The sequence below is a fragment of the Rhinopithecus roxellana genome, chromosome 21, assembly GCF_007565055.1.
Source record: "Rhinopithecus roxellana isolate Shanxi Qingling chromosome 21, ASM756505v1, whole genome shotgun sequence".
Lineage (NCBI taxonomy): Eukaryota > Metazoa > Chordata > Mammalia > Primates > Cercopithecidae > Rhinopithecus > Rhinopithecus roxellana.
The window spans coordinates 3,336,928-3,359,119 of record NC_044569.1 but is presented as its reverse complement, the minus strand read 5'-3'; the positions used below and the strand labels follow the sequence as shown (position 1 = coordinate 3,359,119).

Here is a 22,192-nt window from a genome sequence, read left to right as displayed (position 1 = left end):
GAAAGATGAAATTCCTAGGACGACATGTAGCGATGCGGGATATCACTTCATATTTTACAGGCACTGTCAGTCTAGAAGTTAGAATAGCACTGTTTTTCAGCCTCCCTTGGTGCAAGACTGAAGAGCAAGCATTGCCATCATCCCCTCCCTAGGTGCTGTGTATCTTAAGATAATCAAACATCAAATTTCTAATACTGTCCACAATATCAGAAATTCTGTTCCTCAATTTCTGCTGTCTTGTTAAGTGGTGTAACTGACCCAGTGGTACTGTATGTACATTATCAATTAGTTTGAAATTTCTATAAGACCAGCTATCCACTTAGAGTAAATAAAAATCTGTAGTGTATTATCTGTTGTTGAATATTGACTCCAGGAGATCGTCATGCTTATCTATTTTTTTCTTTTTTTTTTTTTTTTTTTGTCATGCTTATCTAATGCTTAATTATAATGCTTCATTGTAAACCATTCCTCCAATAATGGTGTATCCTATCAGTTAATAATGGTGTATCACTTTAGAAAATAATGCTTTATTTTGTTTAAATATCAAGATTAATTTTAAAAAATCTTGGTCTGTTGGGCAGAAATTATATTTCTCAATAGGCCTTAGAGGAATGATGTTCAGTGAATGTACTTCCTTCTCTAATTTAAATAGTGACTGTGTTTACTAACACATTTAATTTGACCACATGAATCATTTTGTCAGAACAGCCAGATAGTTTACGTAAAAAATCAGTTCTAGAAGTTGGCTATGTATCAGTTGTGGATTGGCAATTGTGTAGGCAATTGTCAAGTATTATCACAATTGAATCACTTATTATAGACATAATGTGATGTATTCTCACATGGTACTTATTTCTGTTGTGGAGACTCTGTAGTAGTTAGAAATTTGGAATTGGGTGGTAATGCAATAAAATCTTAGCTTAATAGTTAAAAATCAATTCTCTGATTTTTAGGAGTTGGTAATGCTTCTCTTAGAATATAATGCTGATACTACTGTTGTTAATGGGAGTGGACAGACAGCAAAAGAAGTTACTCATGCTGAAGAGATCCGAAGCATGCTTGAAGGTAAATATCATGGATGTGAACATAAACAGCATTTACTTTCATTATAACCAAGGTTCAGATTATGACTAAAAATGGCTTCTGAGAAAGAGGACAAAACAGGATAACCAGCTGATGGCTCTAATGATAATGTCATCTTGGAGTCATTGATTAAACACACAATTACCTATATGATAGTTTCTTCACTTAAAGCTTTTAAACTCTTAATTTGTACAAAATTATGGCAAGTTTTAAAAATCTGTTTTTCAGGCTGGGTGTGGTGGCTCACGCCTGTAACCCTAGCACTTTAGGAGGCTGAGGCAAGAGGATCACTTGAGGTTAGGAGTTTGAGACTAGTTTGGGCAACATAGTGAAACCCCTGTCTCTACAAAAAATAATAATAAAAAAATTAAAAATTAGGTGGATACGGTGGTGTGCACCTGTAATCTCAGCTACTTGGGAGGCTGAGGCAGGAGGATCATTTGAGCCTAGGACCTTGAGGCTGCAATGAACCCTGATTGTGCTACCGTACTTTGGTCCAGGCAACAGAGTGAGACCCCCCCCAAAAATTTGTATTTTGGGTCTCAAAAAAAAAAATCTGTTTTTCAAATACTCAACAAAATTAAAAGTAGAAAATTGAAGACATGAGGGAATGTGCCTAATAGGCTGATGAAGTATGACAATGAAGGGATACAGAAGTGCAGGACAGTAAGAGGTGGCAGTGCAAACTGTAAGAGGTGTTGCTTTTGGGAGTCACTTGATGTTGGGAAGATAGCTCTGACTGCCTCAGTTTTCTTTTCGCCCAGGCTGGAGTGCAGTGGCGTGATCTTGGCTCACTGCAACCTCTGCCTCTTGAGTTCAAGCGATTCTCCTGCCTTAGCCTCCCGAGTAACTGGGATTACAGGCACGTACCACCACGCCCGGCTAATTCTTTGTATTTTTAGTAGAGACGAGGTTTCACCGTGTTGGTCAGGCTGGTCTTGAACTCCTGACTTCAGGTGATCCACCCGCCTTGACCTCCCAAAGTGCTGGGATTACAGGCCTGAGTCACCGCACCTGGCTCGCTATTAATTTATTTATTGAAATGAGGTCTCACTATGTTGCCCAGGCTGGTCTTGAACTCCTGGTCCCAAGCAATCCTCCCATCTCAGCCTCCCAAAGTACTAGGATTACAGGTGTGAGCCACTGTGCCTGGCCTTCTCAGTTTTCTTGAGGACTTCATTGCAGTATAGCAGGCAGCAGTAATTTCTTGATGGTTGAGCTTCGTTGTTATGAATGTCAAAGACTAATTTGCTTTTAAGAAAACATGAGTCTGCAATAACTCAGGACTTTCTCTAAAGCGGCTTAAAACAAAAACATTTCCATGCTTATATTTGGAGACCCTCATACAATAGGACCCTTCTTTGAATGGCCAGGGTTTTCCTGTAATTATTTTTTAGTAGCATTTCTAATATTGAGAAGAGAAGATCTTTCATTTTCTACTTACTAAGTAAAGATACTGAATTAGAGTTGCAATTTCACACATACCCTTTCTTTCTTTTGGAATTCGGAGAAAGGCAATATAATTTTGTGCTTAAAGGATGTTGATTTCTTAATTTAAATTTTCAATATTTTTATTTATGTAAAAACCAAGATCCTGTTGTTTATTACCCCAAAGCTAAAATCTTCTCACTTGTTCTATAGTTTAAAAAACAACACAAAGTCTATTTGTCAGACTTCTTAAGGTCAGTGTCTTGTTTCTGCACTCAAAATGAATCCTCTCCTTATCAATGAACAAGCAAATTAGCACATAACATATTCTATCAGACACTGTGTTATATGAATTTAATAACATGTAGAACATATTAGCTGTGGTTCCTGCCCTTTAATAATTTGTGACCAAATAGGGAGGATGAGGTACTGTCCTTAATTATGTCCTGTTATTTTAATTATAACTAGAAGAGAACCCAGAACTGAGGTTTTCCTGACAGACTGGAATGTTAGGTTAGTCTGACAAGTTGACATTTAGTAAGAGCAATTGTAAAGACATGCTTTAAGACATTTCAAAACCAAACTGCACAAGGAAAAGGGCTTAGCTGACTTTACAGGTAATATGATTTGTCAGCTGATGTGGTCGTAGCCTGGGAAATAGAAGTAGAGACTGAATTGAGTGATTCTGCTCTAATGAGAGCACCTTACCCACATATAATATCATTTGTGGATAGAGTGTTAAAAGAATCATTGGCAGACTACTGGAAGTACCTTGAGGAACCCACCGTAAGTAGACCATAAGACCATAAATAGAAACCATTTCATAGGGGCCGGGCGCCATGGCTCATGCCTATAATCCCAGCACTTTGGGAGGCCAAGGTTGGCAGATCACTTGAGGTCAGAAGTTCGAGACCAGCCTGCCCAACATGGTGAAGCCCCATCTCTAATAAAAATACAAAAATTAGCTGGGCATGGTGGTGGACACCTGTAATCCCAGCGGCTTGGGAGGCTGAGGCAGAAGAATCACTTGAACCTGGGAGGCAGAAGTTGCAGTGAGCTGATCACACCACTGCACTCCAACCTGGGAGGGCCAGGCGCAGTGGCTCATGCCTGTAATCCCAGCACTTTGGGAGGCTGAGGCGGGTGGATCATGAGGTCACGAGTTCAAGACCACCCTGGCCAAGATGGTGAAACCCTGTCTCTACTAAAAATACAAAAATTAGCTGGGCGCAGTGGCAGGCACCTGTAGTCCCAGCTACTCAGGAGAGTGAGGCAGGAGAATTGCTTGACCCCAGGAGGCGGAGGTTGCAGTGAGCTGAGATTGTGCCATTGCGGTCCAGCCTGGGCGACAGAGTGAGACTCTGTCTCAAAAAAAACAAAAAAGAAACCATGTCATAGGATAATGCATGGAGAGACAGGAAATGTTTTACCCTAGAAAGAAAGACATAGGCAGGCACAATGAAATTATACTCAAGTACCTGAGAGCTGTTACTTGGGAGAAGGGATGGTCTTATTTGTGGCCAAACCAGGGCTGGTTGATTGCCCAGTTGATGGAGTAGCAGGGAGTTTATGTTTGGGTCCAACATATGGGAATAATGGCTTGGATTGTCTTGAAAGATACATGATTGGAGGTATTCAGCAAAGGAGAGACTTGTTAGGCACTGTTACTAATGCCACCGCCTTCTATATCTTGTCTTTATTTTGAAAAATTTCGGCCAGGCGTGGTGGCTCATGCCTGTAATCCCAGCACTTTGGGAGGCTGAGGCGGGGAGATCACAAGGTCAGGAGATTGAGACCATCCTGGCTAACACGGTGAAACCCCATCTCTACTAAAAATACACACACACACGCACACACACACAAAATTAGCCAGGCATGGTGGCATGTGCCTGTAGTCCCAGCTACTCAGGAGGCTGAGGCAGGAGAATCACTCGAACCCGAGAGGCAGAGGTTGCAGTGAGCCAAGATCACACCACTGTGGTCCAGTCTGGCCAACAGTGAGACTGTCTCAAAAAACAAAAAAAAAAAAGAAAAAGAAAAATGTCTAACCTATGGGAAAGTTTCAAGAATACTATAGTAAACATTTGTATGTCCTTCACTCAAATTCACCAATTATTAACATTTTGCCACATCTGGTTTAGACTGTTAAATATTTTGTTATTTATTTACTTTTAATTTTTTTGTTGAACTATTTGAGAGTAATTTGCAAACATAGTGATACTTCACCCCTAAATACTTCAGTATCTGTCTTTTTTTTTTTTTTTTTTTTTTTTTGAGACAGCGTCTCACTCTTTTGCCCAGGCTGGAGTGCAATGGTGCAATCTCGGCTTACTGCAAGCTCCGCCTCCTGGGTTCACACCATTCTCCTGCCTCAGTCTCCTAAGTAGCTGGGACTACAGGCAACCACCACCAGTCCCAGCTAATTTTTTTTTGTATTTTTTTTTTAGTAGAGATGGGGTTTCACCATGTTAGCCAGGATGGTCTCGATCTCCTGACCTCGTGATCCTCCCGTCTTGGCTTCCCAAAGTTCTGGGATTACAGGCATGAGCCACTGCACCTGGCCTTTGGTATCTCTTAAGAACAAGGATTATTTTCTTACATAATCACAATATAGTGCTCAATTTCAGGAAAATTAACATAATATTGTCTAATATATATTTTTATATTCAGATTTAGCCTGTTGTCCAAATAATGTCCTTTGTAGCATTTTCCCCTCCAATCTAGGATCTAATCCAGAACCCCACATTGCATTTAATTGTGACATCATCTCTTTCATCTCCTTTTATCTGAAACAACTCCTCAGCCCTTATCTTGATACTGACTTTTTTTTTTTTTTTTTTTTTTTTTGAGACAGAGTTTCACTCTGTCACCCAGGCTGGAGTGCAGTGGTGTGATCATAGCTCACTGAAGCCTTGAATTCATGGGCTCAAGTGATCCTCCTGCCTCAGCCTCCCGATTAGTTAGGACTATAGGCATGCACCACCATGCCTGGCTTATGTTATGTTTTGTCATGTTATTACTTTATTTTATTTATTTATTTATTTATTTATTTATTTATTTATTTATTTATTTTATTTATTTATTTTTTTTACCACCAAAATGGTTTTATTTTTGTCACCGACAACAAGCACAACACTGCAATTGTATCATTATTTTGTTTAGTTTCTTAAATATTACTTAAGTGTGCATTAAAAATATGTTTATATTTTTAAAATGTGACACATTAAAGAAGTCCTCTGTAAACACGATCCCTTCACAATGTATTTTCCAGCTTTGTTTCATACATAAATAACTTAATCTACAAAGTCATAAATAATACTATCAACTCTTATGGTCTGGAAGTATATACAAATTTTGGAGTTTGACAAAAGTATTATTTATGATTTTATAAATAACACATAGTATTTGTAGTGTTTATTATCAATCAAATGACTTTTTACAAATTCCTACTGTCTCCTCAACCTGTTCCACCAGTAACAGACCTTCCAAGTTTACTTGGTAAAGATGCCAGACATTTAAAAAGTCAAAATGGTCAAAATTCTAGATTAAAAAAAAAAAATAGCAGAGAAGGTTGTTATTTAAGTATTACTAAATCTTAATAAAACCACTTCAGCTTGTCTGAAAAACAAAAAATGCTACTAAAGAGTGAATGCTTATACAATCATATAAATGGTACCCAACAAAATCAAAAATTTAAGAAATAATAACATCAGATTAAATCCATATTAGTTTTGCAAAAAAACTCCACTGAGATTCTGTCACAGGAACAGAATCAGTACTATTCTACATTTTCTAAAATTTGTTTTTGAATCTTCACTTGATGAGTTAAAATTTTAAGGGCAAAAATAATGACAAACAAAAAGCCATACTTAAGATTCCTAATACAGAACATTTGATTGTTTAGTTTTGTTTAATGACTGCAAATCCTTATTTCTTCAAAAAATAGCAAATATCTTTTGAAACACATCACCCATCTAATAATTTATTAAATAACCATTCAAGATTTATTAGGTAAGCACTAAAATTACTTTATTTTATTTTTATTTTATTTTATTTTGTTTTGTTTTTATAGAAACAAGGCCTCAATATATTGCCCAGGCTGGTCTGGAGCTCCTGGCCTCAAGTGATTCTCTTAATTTGGCCTCCTAGAGTATTGGAGTTAACAGGTGTGAGCCTTGCCACCTGGCCGATATTGACCTTTCTGAAGAGGAAAGCGGTTGTGGAATTATTTGTAGAATGGCCCTTGATTTTGTTTTTTCTCTTGTGATTAGATTCAGGATATGTATTTCTGTCAGAAACATTATGTAGGTGAGTTTATATCCCATGCCAGTGCATCCTATTAGGAGGCACATAGTGTCACTTTGTTTCATTATCAGTGATGTTAACTCTGATCACTTTGTGGTCCACTGTAAAGGCATCTTTTCCCTTTGTAATTAATAAATGACCTCCAGGGAGAAAAATTGAGACAATGGAAATACCCTATTTACCAATAAACTTCTACTCAGTGGTTTTAGCATTCATTGATAATATTTGCCCTAATCATTGATTAGTGGTTGCAAAGTAATGATTTGCTATCATGAATGAAAGATATTTTCCAGGTGCTCTCCTGCATTTCAAGTGTACTACTATTCAGCCTATTCTCTGCATGTATGTAAGCATCAGTCAGGACAGTGGTAGACTTTGTGACTTATAAGATCCTTATTTACTTGATTCTGATGGAAAAGAAAGACAGTGATACTAAATTTAAATCTTATAGGACAAATATTTTTTGGATCTGTAGCATTTGCTTTAAGAATATTGAGATATAAAGTATATGCAGAAAAGTTCACATCATGAATGTATAGCTCCTTTAGAACTGTTTCTGTGGAGTACATCTCTGTAAACAGCATCCACGTCTACAAGGAGAACATTGTAAGCATTCTAGAAGCCTGACCACCCAGACTAGAATATTTGCTTTTCATTGATGTAATCAGCAGTTTTGTTTCAGTGTCCTGAAAGAATACAGGACAGGAACATAATCTAAGAACATATATAGTATTTGCAACTCCAAATTCCTGCCATTTTCCTTCACTTATGAGCCTAAACAACCTAGAAAGAAACAATAGGGTATCTTTTCTTTTCCTTCCCTAAAACCTGGGACAAATATTAAGCATTATTTGAATATTCAACGCATATTTATTGACCAACTATGCATTGTGCCAGACTCTGTCATAAATGCTTTGGTTACACAGATAAGAACAAGTACCTGGCCGGGCGCGGTGGCTCATGCCTGTAATCCTAGCACTTTGGGAGGCTGAGGTAGGTGGATCACGAGGTCAGGAGATCGAGACCATCCTGGCTAACATGGTGAAAGCCCCTCTCTACTAAAAATACAAAAAAAAAAAAAAATTAGCCAGGCGTGGTGGCAGGTGCCTGTAGTCCCAGCTACTCCGGAGGCTGAGGCAGGAGAATGGCGTGAACCCGGGAGGCGGAGCTTGCAGTGAGCCGAGATCGCACCACTGCACTCCAGCCTGTGCGACAGAGTGAGACTCCGTCTCAAACAAAAACAAAAACAAAACAAAACCATACAAAAAAAGACCAAGTACCTGGCTTCAAGATTACAGAGGGATAAATTACAGGTCAGGGTGATACATGCAGTGGTGGAGGGATGTACGAGAGGTATAAGAGATGTCACTGTTCTCAAAGAATTCCTAGTTCAGCAGCTGTAGAACCAGTGGGAGGAAAGATGGAAGATAGTGCATTCCAGCCGCAGAAGCCATGCACAGTCTACAGAGAGGCTTGGCTCAGCAATAGCCATGGACAGTCTATGGAGAGGCTTGGCTCAGCAATAGCCATGGACAGTCTATGGAGAGGCTTGGCTCAGCAGAAGCCATGCACAGTCTACAGAGAGGCTTGGCTCAGCAATAGCCATGGACAGTCTATGGAGAGGCTTGGCTCAGCAGAAGCCATGGACAGTCTACGGAGAGGCTTGGCTCAGCAGAAGCCATGCACAGTCTACAGAGAGGCTTGGCTCAGCAGAAGCCATGGACAGTCTACGGAGAGGCTTGGCTCAGCAGAAGCCATGGACAGTCTACTGAGAGACTTGGCTCAGCAGAAGCCATGCACAGTCTACAGAGAGGCTTGGCTCAGCAATAGCCATGGACAGTCTATGGAGAGGCTTGGCTCAGCAATAGCCATGGACAGTCTACAGAGAGGCTTGGCTCAGCAATAGCCATGGACAGTCTACAGAGAGGCTTGGCTCAGCAGAAGCCATGGACAGTCTACGGAGAGGCTTGGCTCAGCAGAAGCCATGGACAGTCTACTGAGAGACTTGGCTCAGCAGAAGCCATGCACAGTCTACGGAGAGGCTTGGCTCAGCAATAGCCATGGACAGTCTATGGAGAGGCTTGGCTCAGCAATAGCCATGGACAGTCTACAGAGAGGCTTGGCTCAGCAATAGCCATGGACAGTCTACAGAGAGGCTTGGCTCAGCAGAAGCCATGGACAGTCTATGGAGAGGCTTGGCTCAGCAGAAGCCATGCACAGTCTACAGAGAGGCTTGGCTCAGCAATAGCCATGGACAGTCTATGGAGAGGCTTGGCTCAGCGGAAGCCATACACAGTCTACAGAGAGGCTTGGCTCAGCAGAAGCCATGGACAGTCTACAGAGAGGCTTGGCTCAGCAATAGCCATGGACAGTCTATGGAGAGGCTTGGCTCAGCGGAAGCCATACACAGCCTACAGAGAGGCTTGGCTCAGCAGAAGCCATGGACAGTCTACAGAGAGGCTTGGCTCAGCAATAGCCATGGACAGTCTATGGAGAGGCTTGGCTCAGCGGAAGCCATACACAGCCTACAGAGAGGCTTGGCTCAGCAGAAGCCATGGACAGTCTACGGAGAGGCTTGGCTCAGGAGAAGCCATGGACGGTCTACTGAGAGACTTGGCTCAGCAGAAGCCATGCACAGTCTACGGAGAGGCTTGGCTCAGCAGAAGCCATGGACAGTCTACAGAGAGACTTGGCTGTCTTCTGAGGTAGAGTCTGGGTGTGGAAATAAAAATGTGGGAAAAGAAGATGATGGTATATAGCAATGTTAGTCATTTCTTAAGACAAAGGTAAACTAGTTTCAGTAATTCCTGGATTCAATATATGTGTTCCCTGTAGTTTAAATGCAATGGTACGTGTAGACTCTTAAACAGCATTTAGCACATAGTGATTACTGTTAACGAATGTTCATCTATTTCCCCAGTCACCTGGCTCCCCCACCTGCTTCTCTATCCATTGACTTGACTTTAGCCAGGATGACCTGAAAAACCTTTTATAGTTCCTCCTTTGCAGCCTCTGCACAGGACATTGTAGACGTATATTTAGTGGGATCACCCAGCCTTTCTCTGAAAGCACTTCCTTTCTATAAATCAAAATAGAATTCAGATAGATCTGAATCTAGCAGAAATTAGATCTTACTTACATATTCCAGACTCTTACACAAGTCAGATTACCAGTTGCTCTTTTGCTGTAAGTATGACTTCAGAGAAAGCGTAGTGATAAGAGCACGGACTCTAGAACTAGCCTGCTCGAGTTCAAATCCCAGCTCCTCCACTTCTGGTTGTACAACCTTGGTTAAATTCCATAACTTCTTGGTGCCTCAGTTCCTTTGTCTGTAAAAATCAATATAATAACAACACCTACCTCAGAGTAGTTAATGAGGATTTTATGAGTTAGTATTTTTAAGGAGCTTTGAATAGCACTTGGCATGTAGTAAGTGCTAAAGTATTTGTTAAAGATATAAAAATAGGCAAGGCAGCTCATGCCTATACTCTCAGTGCTTTGAAAAGTCGATGCAGGAAAATTGCTTGAGGCCAGGAGTTTGAGACCAGTCTGGGCAACAAGTAAGAACCCCGTCTCTACAAAAAATAAAATTATTCGCCAGGTATGGTGGTGCACACCTGTGGTCCCAGCTACTTGGGAGGCTGAGGCAGGAGAATCATGTGAGCCCAGGAGTTTGAAGCTGCAATGAGCTATGATTGTGCCACTGCACTCCAGCCTGGGTGACAGGGTGACAGGCTTGGTGATCCCACTAAATATACATCTACAGTGTCCTGTGCAGAGGCTGCAAAGGAGGAACTATAAAAGGTTTTTCAGGTCATCCTGGCTAAAGTAAGTTACGGACAGATGACTTTCTCAACATATATACATACATACATACATAAATTTTATATTTTTATGTGGCAATTTATAAATAAATTGATATGTCTGCATATATTTATATGATGTGTATGTCTATCAGTGCTATTTCTTGTTATTTTTCACAGTCTAAGGTTCTAGAAGCTATGAACCCCACTTATCTACCTTTCCAAGGCACATATTTAATAGTATTTCAGTACATAAAAGTAATCCATAATTAGTTTTGATGGTGATTGTTAGTGAGTAAAATACTTAAAGACTTCTGAATTAAAAACCCAAATTCATCCAAACCTGAAATAAATAGAACTCTGTAATCCGACTTGTAATAACAATACATTTTAACTGCATTTGAATTACAATCCAAAACATTTTGGTTTTTCTCATCATGATCACTTTATTCTTTATAATGAATTTGTAATTTGATCCTGACTAGCAGTGGATAATAAGTACTTTTCTTTTGCAGCTGTAGAAAGGACTCAACAAAGAAAGCTTGAAGAATTACTTTTAGCAGCAGCAAGAGAAGGCAAAACAACAGAACTCACAGCTCTGGTAAAACAAAAAAACCCCAAAAGACAAAAAGCAGTCTTTCTTTATACTTCAGGAAAATTTTTACTTAATGTTAAGTACATAATTTAGTTGAATTGTGGAACCAGGAACTCCAGAGATCATAATAATAGAACCAAAGTTCTTAAATATCTAAAAACACTCAGCATGGTGATAGTTGAAGCAGGACACATTTTAAATGGTGATATTTTCCTGGATTTCTGATTTATACCCATCCCAATCCCCCTGAAAACCTGATGGATAAGAATCTGATTTTTCATGGTAAATAGTTAATGTAAGGACAACTTTTATATATATATTATATACATTTTGTGATTAAGCCAATTGAAACATAATAAATGGGACCCTGTAAAGGAATAAGTCTTTCTAGTTTTGATCAGCAGTAGTTTCTGGGAGGAATGCTACACTTCTGGAAGGTACTATGCAAAGAAGGGACAATATTTTGGAATACTTATACCACATTAGACTGAAACGTTTGCCTGTTCCCCGCCCCCCCTCAGAAGACCTACTTTTGAGTTTCCATTCCTTCACAGTCTCATTAAACATGAAACTCTAAATTTGTTCTGAATTCATGACTGAAGCACTGCCATTTGCTTTAAAGTTATTTCAGCTCATTTGAAAAGGCCTCTTTGGTTTCTAAGTATAGTGCCTAAAGCAGTTTTTAAATTTTGTGAAATGGAAGCTATATAAAGAAGCTTCTAAAGCAATAAGTTGGGAACAACAAATTCAGTAGAACCTTGACATTTACACATTTAACATTTATGGTTTTAACTCCTCTGAAAGACTGGCAGACTGATTCTGCTGTCACAAGTGTGAATTACAAGGCTGGTAGGGGCAAGTAAATCATTGTGAAATCTTAGTGTCCGAGGTGTGCGAGATGGCGCTGGCACAGTGCAGAGTGTCTGTTGTCAGGGGGGTGTCAGAGCTGGACACAGACCTGAGAGCCATCTCAGGGCATCTCAGAATAAGCATAGGAGTGGCAGGGTTGGCTGGTTTAGTGAGCAAGAAACCACTAACAGCCTAGATGCCAAGGAGCTTGGCTATTCTTCAGGCTCTGCTGATATACCTTCCTGTGAATTATGAGAGAAAGTCTATCTTTGATATATAATGCTGCATTGCATTTTTTTATTGTTAGCTCAACAGGCCCAATCCTCCTGATGTTAACTGTTCGGATCAGTTAGGAAATACACCCTTGCATTGTGCAGCTTACCGGGCCCATAAACAATGTGCCTTAAAGCTTCTAAGAAGTGGAGCAGACCCTAATCTGAAGAACAAAAATGGTAAGCATGTTGGTGAAAACCACTGTTGGCCATTTTGAAACTATAAAATGAAGTCAGTGCTATATAAAATTGTTCTGTTTCAGTATCCAGCCTTTGTTAAAATGTATGGTTTGTTATTTGCAGTATCTGTATTCTATAGAGTTGCCACCAGCACTGAATTAGGGAACGCTGAACTGTTGTTCCTAGAGGAAAATACAGGATTAGGTTCCTGCAAGCCTAGGTCTCAACATTTTCATGAATTTATCATTATGAAACCTTATGGTTTTTTGTGGATTTTTTGCTGTTTCTATTTAATACATGTTGTTGACTCATTCACATTGAACTCATAGCCAACAGCATCATAGCTCACACTTGAGTAAAGTTTTCTTCATAAGGCACATCACAGCCTTTTCCACTGAGGTACATTAGACTGCACTTCAGCACAATGCTTGGGACCATTTTTGTTGTTGTTGTTGTTGTTGTTGTTGTTGTTGAGACAGAGTCTCTCTCTGTTGCCCAGGCTAGAGTGCAGTGGCACCATCTCAGCTCACTGTAACCTCCTCCTTCTGCGTTCAAGTGATTCTCCTGCCTCAGCCTCCCGAGTAGCTGGGACTGCAGGCATGTACCTGTAGTACACCATGCCCGGCTGATTTTTTTGTGTTTTTAGTAGAGATGGGGTTTCACCATGTTGGCCAGGCTGGTCTCCAACTCCTGACCTCAAATGATCTGCCCGCCTCAGCTTCCCAAAGTGCTGGGATTACAGGTGTAAGCTACTGTGCCTGGCCACTTGGCACCGTGCCTGGCCATTTTAAACAGCAAAGTCACCAACAAAAGCACAAAGGGTGGAAAGTGTGACCCTAAATAGACCATGACGAGGACATTTGCTTATAGTAGGAGAGCTTCTAGAATGAAACAAGAAGGCCAGGCATCACCTTCTTCTACCTTAGCTGGGAAAATGAGCACTGGGCAACCCACATTTTCACCACTCTGGGCATGTTTGTGAGTGACTGAGAACCTGCAGTGAATATTGACCTTGGGGTTACAAGTGAATTTTAGCAATAGGCAAATATGCAAACATGGAATACATAAATAATGAGGATTGACCGTACGTGTGGGACAATTTGAAAGACAGAATCAGAAGCCAGAAAAGAAGCTGTAAAAGGTGTCTTGGATATTTAAAGAGGAACATGCCATCAGGGCCTTTTCACATCACTTTTTAGGATGCATCCTGCTGCCTGCTACCAGCCTGGGTTAGGCCTTGTCAGGGGTCCCACAGGACCCTGTGTTCACCTCCATCAGAGCCTAAATCACACTCCATGGTAGTTGTTGGCTTATGTTTCTGTCTCCCGTGACACTGAACTCCTAAGGGCAGGCCTCATACTTCATTGTCTGGTTCACCCAGCACCTGGAGTAATGCATAGCATGTAACACCTGGGAAGGGCTGCATGTTTGTTGAAGGTTTGGAGTCATTAGAAATAGTTTAACAGGCCGTATGCGGTGGCTCAAGCCTATAATCCCAGCACTTTGGGAGGCCGAGGCTGGTGGATCACGAGGTCAAGAGACCAAGACTATCCTGGTCAACATGGTGAAACCCCGTCTCTACTAAAAATACAAAAATTAGCCAGGCGTGGTGGCACGTGCCTGTAGTCCCAGTTACTGGGGAGGCTGAGGCAGGAGAATTGCTTGAACCCAGGAGGCGGAGGTTGCAGTGAGGCGAGATCGCACCATTGCACTCCAGCCTGGCAACAGAGCGAGACTCTGTCTCAAAAAAAAAAACAAAGAAAAGAAATAGTTTCTTAAAGGAATAGGTACTTGATACAGATCCTGAAGTCCTAGTAGGATTTAAAAAATGTTTTCATTTCTAGGAGCTGGGTGCCGTGGGTCACGCCTGTAATCCCAGCACTTTGGGAGGCCAAGGTGGGTGGATCACCTGAGGTCAGGAGTTCAAGTGGTGACACGTGGTGGCATATGCCTGTTGTCCCAGCTACTCAGGAGGCTGAGGCAGGAGAATTGCTTGAACCTGGGAGGCAGATGTTGCAGTGAGCTGAGATCGTGCCATTGCACTCCAGCCTGGGCAACAAGAGCGAAACTCTGTCTCAAAAAAAAAAAAAGTGTTTATCTTTAAATACTTTACTTTTTACCTTCATTACCGTTATTGTCTTTTTATCTTGAGCCTTTTTGTCTTGATAATAATGGTAGTTAATAATAATACCATTATAATCTAGTAAGATTTTGATAAGCAGGAGTTTGGGAAAGGGTGTTCTGAGCTGAGGGAAGATTATCAGAAAAGGTTAAGGTGAAAAATGCAAGTCAGGTATGGGCGAAATCCCCAGTTTGCTGCATCCAGGGGAGCAGTCAGAGGTCATCCCAAAATGCAGGTTATACTTGTACAGTAGGGCCATTGAAATGGTCTTGGGTGAGAGTTGATTAGGACGTGAACTTTTTTTTTTTCAAGGAGTAAGACACATTTATTTCTTAATAATAAAACAAAATTCTTCAAGCAGATATCATGGTCAGTACCAAAAAGCCTCAGGATAAAAAGGTGTCTTAAACTTGGCATAGCCAGGTTACATTTAAGTATTGTCATAGACCTGCATAACCAATCAGCTTTGAGGAAAATAGTTTTGCCATCACAACAGTTTAAGATAAAAAAACACATTCAACTTAAAATTTATAATGTTATTATAGGAGCTGTCAAGTCGAGTGCCTTATGTAGAATAACAGTCTAAAAAATGAGCTTACCACAGTAAGATTTAGAAGATGCTTTCCTTGGTGAATTTGAGTTTTGAAGTTTAGAGACTTTTTTTATACAATGATATTTGTGGAAGCAAAGGTGAATATGAACCATATGCTATAGTTATAAATCATTAGCCTTCATCGCAAGGCAGGCCGGTGTACCTATGTTTAATTTTATATATTCAGTTAATATATATTTTATATGTAATTAAAATTAACTGGTATGTTATATCCATGGACAACTCAGTGTCTTGATTTGTATTACATAAGGCTAGCAGGGCATACTGTTCTTTTTTTTTGGACAGAGTTTCACTCTGTCACCCAGGTTGGAGTGCAGTGATGCGATCTCGACTCATTGCAACCTCCGCCTCCTGGGTTCAAGTGATTCTCCTGCCTCAGCCTCCTGAGAATCTGGGATTACAGGCATGCGCCACCACACCCGGCTAATTTTTTATTTTTAGTAGAGATGAGGTTTTGCCATGTTGGCCAGGCTCTCGAATTCCTGACCTCAGGTGACCCGCCCGCCTCAGCTTCCCAAAGTGCTAGGATTATAGGTGGGACCCACTGCGCCCAATCTCTTTTAAAAATTTTCTCCTTAGAGATGGGGTCTCACCCTTTTGCTCAGGCTGGAGTGCAGTGGTGCGATCTTCGCTCACTGCAGCCTCAAACTCTGAGCTCAAGTGACCTTTTTGCCTCAGCCTCCTAAGTAGCTGGGACCACAGATGCATGCCACTATGTCTAGCTAGGACCTGAGCTTTACTGACATCAGTAGAAGTGGAAAGGAGAAAGAAAATTGGTTAGAGATCCCCTGCTTGACTGGCTGTTATGCTCGAGACTCTCACTGTCTAATAGAAATATGACAGGAGTCACATGTAATTTTAGGTTTCTAGCAGCCGTGTTAAAAGTGAAAAAAGGTGAAATTAATTGTAATTATGTGTTTTATTTAAAGTAACATATCCACAATGCCATTTCAACATATAATCGGTAAACAATAATTATCAGTGAGATCTTACATTCTTTTTTTGATATTAAGTCTTTGAAATCTGGTGTGTGTTTCTGCGCTTACAGCACATCTCAGTGTGGACTAGCCACATTTCAGGCACTGGGTAGCCGCATGTGATTACTGTCCACCATATTGGACAGTGTAGCTCTACACATAGCAAGCTGTCCCAGAGGCTCTCTGGTTCACTGCGTTGTCCTCACCTTGCACATACTATTCTCTGCCAGAAGTGCGCTTGTCTTTCTTGTCCATCTGGTAAACCCTAGTCTTGCTTTAAGAGCTAGCTCAAACTCTGCTTCCCCAGAGAACCTTTGTCTGTATCCCTAAGACCGATACAGGTTTGTGGAGCTGGAGAGAATTCAGAAATCAACCCATGTAAGTACGGTGATTTAATTTTCGACAGAGGTGTGAAGGCAGTCAATGGAAAAGGATAAACTAGGAGTTACAAAAGCAAAAATTGACGTCAAAGTGAGATTTTGGCCAGGTGCAGCGGCTCACACCTGTAATCCCAGCACTTTGGGAGGCCGAGGTGGGCGGATCACGAGGTCAGGAGATCGAGACCATCCTGGCTAACACGGTGAAACCCCGTTTCTGCTAAAAAAAAAAAAAAAAAAAAAAAAAAAAAATACGAAAGATTAGCCAGGCGTGGTGGCACATGCCTGGTGGTCCCAGCTACTTGGGAGGCTGAGGCAGAAGAATTGCTTAAACCCGGGAGGTGAAGGTTGCAGTGAGGTGTCACTGCACTCCAGCCTGGGCGACAGAGTGAGACTCCATCTCAACAACAACAACAAGTGTGATTTCTAGTGTCTTTACCAGTTTGCCAAAGACTTGAGCAGTTTTTCTGTGTGGCATTTTATAATGATTTTTCCTTCAAAAATGTAGATGCAGAAGAGTCCAAATGAAATAAGAATTAATATAGTTCCATACAAATACCAGTCTAAATGGAAAAAAAACTTCCCTTGTAAATATTGAAAAGTTACTATTGGTATTCAAAAGTATATTTACTCTATAGTTTATATTAGTAACCAAAGTTGAACATTCCTGTTAAAGCTATTAAATTTTTTTTGACAGAAGTCAGAATGGCATCTTCTGGAAGAGAATAATTTTAAAAAATCAGACCAGGCACGGTAGCTGAAGCCTGTAATCCCAGTACTTTGGGAGGCTGAGGTGGGCGGATCATTTGAGGTCAGGAGTTCGAGACCAGCCTGACCAACATGATGAAACCCTGTCTCTACTAAAATATAAAAATTAGCCGGGTGTGGTGGCAGGTGCCTGTAGTTCCAGCTACTTGGGAGGCTGAGGCAGAAGAATCACTTGAACCCAGGAGACGGAGGTTGCAGTAAGCCGAGATCATGCCACTGCACTCCAGTCTGAGTGACAGAGTGCGACTCCCTCTTAAAAAAAATTTAAAAATCAATCAATCAAAGCCTGGGTGCAGTGGTTCACCCCTGTAATCCCAGCATTTTGGCAGGCCAAGATCACTTGAGGTCAGGAGTTCGAGGCCAACATGGTAAAACCTTGTCTTTACTAAAAATACAAAATTAGCCAGGCATGGTGGAGCACGCGTGTAATCCCAGTTACTTAGGAGTCTGTGGCAGGAGAATTGCTTGAACCTGGGAGGTGGAGGTTGAAGTGAGCCAAGATTGTGCCACTGCACTCTAGCGTGGGTGACAGAGCAAGACTCTGTTTCCAAAAAAAAAAAAAGAAAAAAGAAAAAAGAAAACACCATAAGAGCAACGTTTGCATTATAGAAATCTTCAAAAATAGAAAAAAAAGAAAAAAACAGAAATTACCAAAGCATAGTCACAGTTACTTGGGCATCCTTCTAATCTATTTTCAGGTCTATTTTAGAACATTTTTAAAAAATTGTATAACTAATGCTTGTTATAGTTGCAATGAGGAAAACAAAAACAGTAGAAAAGTATATAATCACTTCTAATCCAAACATCCAAAGATTTAGTTTTTAGTTGTTCCTGTTTTAGTTTTAGTTGTTAATGTTCCATAGTAACATATTTCTCTTAAAGTTTTAAATAATAGATACTACCTTAAGAATATAAGCAAAATACAAGTTATATATTACTCATAGACGAATACACAGGCATTTCATGATATTCCAAAGAGGGAAATGGCATTAGGCATCAGATGGGATGGAACTGGGAACCAGAAAACTGTTAGGAACCAAGATGGCTGCCTTGTGTGTGTCTGTCTCTCACTGCGTGGTCTGACCATGTCTTCTAGCAGACCAGCTGTTTTATTTTCCAGTATACATAATGGAAGATGGCTGCCCTGTGACTCCACTTAGGAGATCACAATCTCTCAACCTCATTGTTACATTTCAGTGGGAGATAATGTGTTAGTACCTGCTTGTGTCAGACGTCTGTGCCTAGTGTGGCCACTTGGGACTTTAGGGGCAGGACATGTGGTACAGAGATGGCTGCTAGGGCCTCCTCCTGGGAATGTGGATAGGGACAGAGAGGGGTGAATGGAAGAGGACTGGTAGACACCTCAGAAAGTGTCTCTTCATTTTAGTTGACAGGTTGTAAATAGAGTTGGCCTATTAAAATTCCGCTTTTATGAAGCATCAGCAGCTTTTCCACATTGTCCCCAGTACTTCATGAGGATATAACATAATTTTTTCACTCAAAAGTCTAGTGATAAGAACAATTCTGTATTTTTTTTTTTTTTTTTACAGTGAAAATGTCCTAGTCTTTTTTTTTTTCTTTTCTTTTTTAAAAAACAAGGGGCTGGCTATGGTGGCTCATGCCTGTAATCCCAGCACTTTGGGGAGGCCAAGGCAGGAAGATTGCTTGAGCCCAGGAGTTTGTGGGCTGGGCAGCACAGCGAGACCCATCTCTGAAAAAAAAATTAAAATTAAAATTAAAAAATAAAAGCAAGAATATTTAAAATTTTTAATCAAATTGGTTAATGCATCTCTTTGATTTCTTCTAAGACTTCTGAGCTTAGGTAGAGATTTGGTAAATGTTTAATTCTTTTTCCTCCCAGTTTAATCACATTCATTCATTCAGCAATGCTGCGCCTCCACTGTGTGCCAAGAACTGTCCTAGGTGCTGGAGGCCCAGCAGTGAACAGAGCCCAACAGTCTCCATGCTCTTGAGCTCATATTCTGGTGGGAGGAGATAGACAACAAATAAATGCATATGTGCTGTCAGGCCGTGAGGTGCAGGAAAATAAAATAGGTTGAAGGGGCTAGAGAGTGATGGTAGGGTGGGGGGTATCTTAGAAGGGATATAAAGGAAGCGCTCTCTAAGCAACTTTGAGCAAACAGCTGAGTTGAGTGCAGGAGTGAGCCCTGAGGATTTCTGGCAGAAGAGCGTTCAAGGAAAACAGAAAGCCAGTGTAAAAGCTCTGGAGTAGAACACGTGGCACACTGAGGAAAAGGAAAGCTGCCAGTGTGCCCAGAGCAGGGTGAGCTGGAGAAGAGTGGATAGCATCAGAGCTGCGAGAGGCCCAGGCCCTGGTTGGCTGTGAGCAGGAGCTTGGTGGTGTGTGAGTGTGGTTAGAGGGCTTTGAGCAGGAAAGTGAATGTGAGTGTGTGTTAGGATGTGGGAGTCTCAACTTGTCAATCCCTTACCTTTATACCCTTTATCAAGTAATCTTTCCTTTTCCATTATTTTGTCATGCCTTTCTCATACATTCTAAGAATTCCTTTTCTTTCTTTTCTTTTCTTTTTTTTTTTTTTTTTGAGACAGAGTCTTGCTCTGTTGCCCAGGTTGGAGTGCAGTGGCATGATCTTGGCTCACTGCAGCGTCCACCTCCTGGCTTCAAGCAATTCTCCTGCCTCAGCCTCCCGAATGGCTGGGATTACAGGTGCGCACCACCACACCCAGCTAATTTTCATATTTTTAGTAGAGATGGGGTTTCACCATGTTGGCCAGGATGGTGTCTCAATCTCTTGACCTCATGATCCGCCTGCCTCGGCCTCCCAAAGTGCTAGGATTACAGGCATGAGCTACTGTGCGCGGCCTCTTTTTTTTTTTTTTAAATAGATAGTCTTGCTCTATCGCCCAGGATGGAGTGCAGTGGTGTGATCTTGGCTCACTGCAACCTCTGCCTCCGAGGTTCAAGCAATGCTCGCACCTCAGCCTCTTGAGTAGCTGGGACTACAGGCATGCGCCACTGCACCTGGCTAATTTTTGTAATTTTAGTAGAAATGGGGTTTCGTCATGTTTGCTGGGCGGGTCTCGAACTCCTGGTATCAAGCAATCCACCTACCTCAGCCTCCCAAAGTGCTGGGATTACAGGCATGAGCCACGGTGCCCGGCCTCTTTGTGTATTTTTTATTGTTTTTCATTCACTCATCTGTCTCTTCTTTTGACAGTAGTGCATTTAAAAAAAAAAAGTTTTTTAGATAGTATTGCACTTTTGATGATTATAATGTTTTAATGTGTGAGATTTCCCCTTACCATTTTTAAGGATTTTCTTTGACATCCTTATCTGTTTATTCTTCCAGATGGCATTTAAAATAATTTTCTTAGGCTCTTCATTGGGATTTAATTGAAATGACATCCTATGTAAATTAATTTAAGGAGAATTGGCATCTTTATTGAGTTTTCTCATTAAGGGACAAATCTTTGTTATGCAAACTTTTAAATACTACATTATTCCTGTTTTTCACTGTATTTTGTTGTGGTTGGTAAGAGAGGTAGTGTGTTTTTTAACTGGTAATGGAACCCATCTAGATTCCATCTAGGAGGCTATTTCATTTAGTTCAAAAGCATTTTATTGAATTCTTACTGTGTGCCAGGCATTTTAGGCATCGAATCCAGAAATGAGGTCTCTGGCCTGGAATTTCATCTAGTTGGCAGGAGCTCAGAATTTATTTTTGGTATCAGGGCAGAATTCTATGAAAGAAATCATAGTGTTGTCTATCTCTCTGCCTAAAGAAATAATTTCTCCAAAGTGCCCTGTAGGTATAATTAAAATAACACAAAATTGGCAGTCCTTTGTAAGACATTTTCCTATGTGCTAGGCAGTAAAACTAAACTGAGTATTCATTTTTTGGTTAATGTTTTAAAAAGATTTTTTCCCCACTGAAGAAGTAATGTATCACCAGCCCTGGGTTCCCCATCAGCAGCTCTATAAATCTTCCTCCAAAATAAACCTTAAAGCCACATACAAGGCTGGGCGTGGTGGCTCACGCCTGTAATCCCAGCACTTTGGGAGGCTGAGGCGGGTGAATCACGTGGTCAGGAGATGGAGACCATCCTGGCTAACACAGTGAAACCCTGTCTCTGCTAAAAAAAAAAAAAAAAAAAAAAAAAAAAAAAAAAAAAGCCGGGTGTAGTGGCGGGCGCCTGTAGTCCCAGCTACTCAGGAGGTTGAGGCAGGAGAATGGCGTGAACCTGGGAGGCGCAGCTTGCAGTGAGCCGAGATGGCACCACTGCACTCCAGCTTGGGTGACAGAGCGAGACTCCGTCTCAAAAAAAAAAGGAAAAGCCACATACTTCTCTCTATATTAAAATGATCTCCATTTTACTACTGACCTTCTAGTCCAAACCACCAGTATCCTTTACCTGCACTATTGCCATCTCTTTGTAATTAGCCTCTCTACATTTCTTTTGCCCATGTTTATAAGCCATATTGCACACAGCAGCCAGAGTGACCTTTTTAAAAAAAAACATGGAAATTGTCAAAGCTTAAGAAATCAAATAGCGTAATTAATTGATGAACCCATCACCCTCCTCCAGAACTTAGCAATAATGGCCACTCTATATCTCTTCCCACTCCCTGAATTATTGTGAAGCAATTCTAGACATCATGCCATCTCTTTCTTTTTGTTTTTTAAAAATTTATTTGTTTTTCTTTTTTATACCCTGTCAACCCAGCTTTTCCCAATTCTGGGAAGAACTGGAAAGAGAAGGCCTGCCATGCCATTTTATTTGTACATACCCAGTGCTCCTCAACTAACTGTGGGGCCACGTCCCCATAGACCCATTGTAAG

At 40.9% G+C, this 22,192-nt stretch overlaps 1 protein-coding gene across 8 annotated transcripts in view; it reads left to right on the top strand.

The window, feature by feature from the left end:
* Positions 1 to 22,192, top strand: part of OSBPL1A (oxysterol binding protein like 1A) — a 234,336-nt gene that overhangs the window by 53,876 nt on the left and 158,268 nt on the right. For 7 of the 8 annotated variants that reach the window (XR_004055672.1, XM_010383216.2, XM_010383217.2 and 4 more), the window contains 3 exons: positions 954 to 1,065; positions 11,135 to 11,220; positions 12,371 to 12,515. Coding sequence is in view for 6 of the 8 variants with exons in the window: in XM_010383216.2 (XP_010381518.2) it covers positions 954 to 1,065; positions 11,135 to 11,220; positions 12,371 to 12,515 (343 nt within the window). In the remaining 2 variants the exon portion in view is untranslated. Of the gene's footprint in view, positions 1 to 953; positions 1,066 to 8,920; positions 9,522 to 11,134; positions 11,221 to 12,370; positions 12,516 to 22,192 lie in introns of those variants that run through there. The other variant, XM_030925862.1, reaches the window with a different exon arrangement.